Source organism: Belonocnema kinseyi, chromosome 1 (assembly GCF_010883055.1).
Source record: "Belonocnema kinseyi isolate 2016_QV_RU_SX_M_011 chromosome 1, B_treatae_v1, whole genome shotgun sequence".
Taxonomy (NCBI): Eukaryota; Metazoa; Arthropoda; class Insecta; order Hymenoptera; family Cynipidae; genus Belonocnema; species Belonocnema kinseyi.
In genome coordinates, this window is record NC_046657.1 from 23,283,081 (window position 1) to 23,287,905 (window position 4,825).

At 33.9% G+C, this 4,825-nt stretch overlaps 1 protein-coding gene across 1 annotated transcript in view; it reads right to left on the reverse strand.

Annotated features, from left to right (window-relative positions):
- Positions 1–275: 275 nt before the first annotated feature.
- The window catches only part of LOC117177124 (trypsin-like), an 8,398-nt gene continuing 3,848 nt past the window's right edge, over positions 276–4,825 (reverse strand). The window contains exons 2-4 of the mRNA XM_033367622.1: positions 2,413–2,703; positions 2,168–2,303; positions 276–597 (exon numbers count right to left, since the gene is read on the reverse strand). Of these exons, the coding sequence (XP_033223513.1) occupies positions 276–597; positions 2,168–2,303; positions 2,413–2,703 (749 nt within the window). The remainder of the gene's footprint in view (positions 598–2,167; positions 2,304–2,412; positions 2,704–4,825) is intronic.

Consider the following 4,825-nt stretch of genomic DNA (forward strand, 5'->3'; position numbering starts at 1 on the left):
CATTTGTTCATTAAAAGTATTCAAATATTTACCAGTTTTTATCACTATTAGAAATACGACAGCGAAGAGTCTTTTGCAAGACATTTTAGGTTGATTTTACAAAAAAATCAAAACCATGTGCACGGAAACACGAATAAGGAAGCTACGGAATCCTTTTTTGTAGGCACATGCCGCCTACTTTAAATAATTGTCTATTTTCACTGTTGACCAGTGAAAAAGACTCATTATTGATATTATTTTACACTTATTCTAAAATAGAGAGTGGTTACATTTGATTAATTGTTTCGAATTTCATCAATGATCCATTCATTAAGCTCATCATGATTAAGATTAATAAAAATATCTGGATCTGTGCCAAACTTTCTTCCTGTTTGATACATAATTCCAAGCAATAGAGGAGCCTGCAGTGAAGGAAATCGAATCACTAGCGGTCCTCCTAAATCGCCATTGCAAGTGCCTCTTCTTTTACTTGTATCAAGAGTACAAATCTGTTTATCTGTAATTGTAACGCGCCCCTCATAAATACGAATACACTCCTCCAGTGAAATTATCGGCAGTCGAGTTTGCATTAACTGACTAGGAAATAGAGATTCGTATCTGAAATGTGAAAGGGAACTACTTTTAGTCAAGATCTAATCATACTTGTACCCGACGGGTGATTTTAAACACCTCGTCGTTTCCCGGCCAATATTTTTAATTTTTTCCGATCAGTTCAAAGAGTAAAAAAGATTTGAATAATTTAAAACGATTTTCAAAGATCTCAAGGAATTCCGCCAAATCTTTTGTGATTTGGACGATTTCTGCCGTGAAACAGGGAATTTAAGAAAATAATGATAATTCTGGATTGGGACATCAATTATATTCGAAAATTCCCTTCAAATTTAAAAAAAAAATTCTTCAAAATTGAAAGAGGAAAGTTTTAAATTCTAGAAAATTTTTAGTTAAAAAAACGAACTTTCAAATTCAAAAAAGTTCTCATATGAAAAAAGGATTTTTTTAATCTGTCGAATTCGGACTTCAAACTGGGACTATTTTTGCAAGTTTCCTTTTTATAATTCAGAATTGAAATTTTTAAAATTTCTCGTCCCATGTAAGAAATTACCTGTTCCAAAGTCAGAGTTGTATTTTCACGAGAATTTGTGTTATATTTTTTTTATTTATTGTCCGTCCAAACAACAAATTCTATTTTTCTACTAAAATTTCATTTAGCAATTAAAAATGATCTTTATTTTCTAAAATTACCCGCTGCACTTTAGGATAATTATAATTCTTCAAGTATTTTTATTTCTTTTATTGATTTAATATCTTAAGATAGTATTATAAATCATTTAAAAAATTCCCTGTTATAAAATAAAATTTCTAATTCTTTTAAGAAATTGTCTGCCCTAAAGTAAAAATATTATTATTTGAAAAATTCTCTGTTCAAAAGTAAAAATTTTCATTCTTTATGGAAATCACCGGTCTCAATTGTCAAAAAGATATTTGTTTGCCGAAATTTTCTGTTCCTATCCCGAACTTAACATTATATTTCTTCACTAAAATTACATTTCGTAACTTAGAGTCATAATTATTTTTGGAAATTTCTCTGTACCAATTCAGGATAATTGTAATTCTTTAAGTAATATTTGTGTATTTCTTTTATTTATTTCCTGTCCCAAGTCAGGAATATACATCCTTAGACAATTTCCTGACCCTTGGTAAAATTTCTAACTTTTTCTGAAATTTCCTGTCCTAAAGTAAAAATTATAACTTTTTAAGAAAAGGCCTGCTCAGAAAGTCGAAATTTTAATTCTTTATGAGATTTTCCTATTTCAGTTGTCTAAATTAGATTTATTTACTTAAGTTCTCTCACCCAAATTAAAAACTTTTATTATTTATTATAAAATTCTCTGTCTCCCGGTAAAAGTTATCATTCTTGCAGGTCAAGTTAATTAAAATTTTTTAAGTTATTTTTTCAGTATATTTTCAATTCATTGCATGTCTCATATTCCAAATTATAAATCTTTTAGAAATTTAGAAAATCAAATTTTCCAATTCAAAATTGAAATTCTTTTGTAAAATTACCCATTCCAAGTGAAAATTCTATTATTAACGCAAATTTTCTGTTCCACTATAGGATCAGAATGATAAAACGTATATAATTTTGTAAATGCTCTTAAAAACTTACTCTAATTTTTCTGGCAGTACGCATCCCCAGCCACTAAAAGTACCATAAGCTAGATCAGGTACAACTCCAGAAAAAAAATGAATGGGCTTATTAGGTCCGCCGTGAATGTCAATTTGTGGAGAAACTTCAACCAAAACTGTAAACAATAAATAATTGAATTCAATTGTTATAATAGAATTCGATTTAATAAAAATAAAAATAATACCTATTCTTTAATAAGAGCGAAAAATAATTTGAAAAATCACCTAGTTTTGGATTAGGTTCGACGTATATTAATTTCTTCATAGCGTGATTAGTTCCCTCTGTACTCATCTCCGAACCAGATAAAATGGAGTACCTCTCCAAGGGTAATGGATAAACACATTGACAAACAGTGAGGACAAATCTGGCCGACAGTATACTACCTGAGCACGCAGAAATATTATCTTTTAGAATATTGACAATGTAGCTAGCGCTTAAGATATGCACTGGCCAACGCCCAACATTTGTCAGATCAATCACACGCTTTGGACGAATATGAATTTCTGAAGATTCCTCTGCAAGAATAATGTAAATTTAATTTATTAGTACTATAGTTTTCTGTAAAAAAAAAAATCCCTCTCCCACTCTCTGTCCCTCTCCTTTTCCCTCTCCCTATCCACCTCTCATCCTCCGTATCTACTCTCTTACCACCATCATTCTCCAATTTTACTCTTTCACTCCCTATCCTCTCCTCTTACAACTATTCTGACATTCCGCCTGTACTTCACATTTTCTCCCACTACTCCTTCCTCTTACTTCCACACCACATACACTACCGACGGATAGTATTGTACTACTAACCAGGCCATTGAAAGGTTTTAGGAACGTCCAGAATATAGCTGAAATTATTTTTTGCCACACAGTACGGGCAGTTCGCAGTTTATGCATAGAAAAATAATCACAGAATGACCGATTCTTGATGAAGACAGAGTGTGTGAGAATCGTAACATGTGTAAAGGAATTGTTAACAGGAAATAGAGCTTGGCACGGTCCTGCACGAAAGGGTTTCTGCCCCGCATCTGAGATGAGCCGGGACCCCCCGTCGGGTCCCGTAGTCACAAGTGACGGAACGTCCCGTCATCAATCTTGCTTGTTCGCTCGTCTCTAACATAATACTAGCCCGCTCTCTAAGTTGCCTTGTTCGTGAATGCTCTCGATCCCGCTCCAGACTGGCTCTTAGAGAAAATCTCTGCCACGACGCTCCGCCGTCTCAGAAACCACGTCGACCCGTCGCACAGTGATAAATATGGGTAACAATTGGAGCCACGCGAGGATTTTAAATGAATGATAAAATTTTTTTAATTCTTCTGTAAAAATGTTATATTTAGTATTTCCAGTGAGAGAATTTTCATAACTATCCATATACATTTTTGAATTAACCATGAAACGGCTTGCCTCAACATCAGTGGAAATTATTCGAAAATCATGCAGGACTAAAAAATATTTTCGGGAGTCTACATAAAGATGACTAAGTGTACTATATGTTTTTTGGGTCGTTAAATACGAATCCATCCTCAGAATGACTCCAGCAGGTCAGGATTTTGATTAAACTGAGTCGGTTCATGGTAAATTAAAAAAGTATATGGGCAGTTATAAAAATTCTCTCACTGGAAATATTAAATATAACATTTTTAGAGAAGAATTAAAAAAGAATTTATCACTGTGCGTCGAGTCGACCGGACGTTTGACTGATTTGATAATGAACCTTTCTTTTATTGTGTCTCTATTCAATTCTCGGTCTTCCCCTTCTCACGATCCCTCCTTGGATTTACCCTTCTAATACATTTTCGCACGAAATTAAGTGCGGTGAGGTTTATAATCAAGGGAACTTAAGCGGGACGCACACAAAATTGCACAGCGCATAACGCATAGCGCAAAAGGTTCTAGACCAATTACAGCATGGCGCAGAAGGCGTCGAAAAGTTCGGAACGTTGAACTTTCATGCAGTCTGCAGCCGTCTTGTGTAGTCTACAGCCGCATCTAGCAGACGATTTTCAATTTTCTAACCTGAAATTTCTCGCGTCGTTTGATTTGCAAGTATCGAATAGATAGATATTTTAATTGTCTAAAAATCATTCACTTTTACATAAATACAATTTCGATGTATTTCGTTTATGGGGCATTATTCCTCAACTGCCCCAACTCAAAAAGTCATGTTTTTCGATTGTCTCTAAATTCTGGGAATATGTTCGCCTACCCAACAGTAGTTAATCCACAAACTTATAGACCAGGATTACCAACCCTCCGCAAGTGAGGGGGGGTTGAATTTTCAACCCCAATGTCTGCAGGGGTAGTTTTAAGCGCCTGTAACTTCCTTTCAAATTACGCGATTTAAAATTTTTATGAAGGTTTTGGAAAGTGCTTTTTACACGCTTTCATCCTATTTTATTATTTATAACAAAAAAAATTGTTTAAACAATTTTTTCAATAAATCAATTGTTTATTTAACTTTTTTCGCAATTTAGGCATCTACGATTTTTTTTAAATAGTCTGAAAAGAAAGCTTGACTTTTTTACTATGAAAAACGTCTAATAGGAAAATGGACAAATTGAAATTCATTGAGTTACAGAGCCGGTTGTAGAGGGAGTCCTCGCGCTCGCACTCGGGCGTTATGCGGCAGCATACCGCGGAACAATT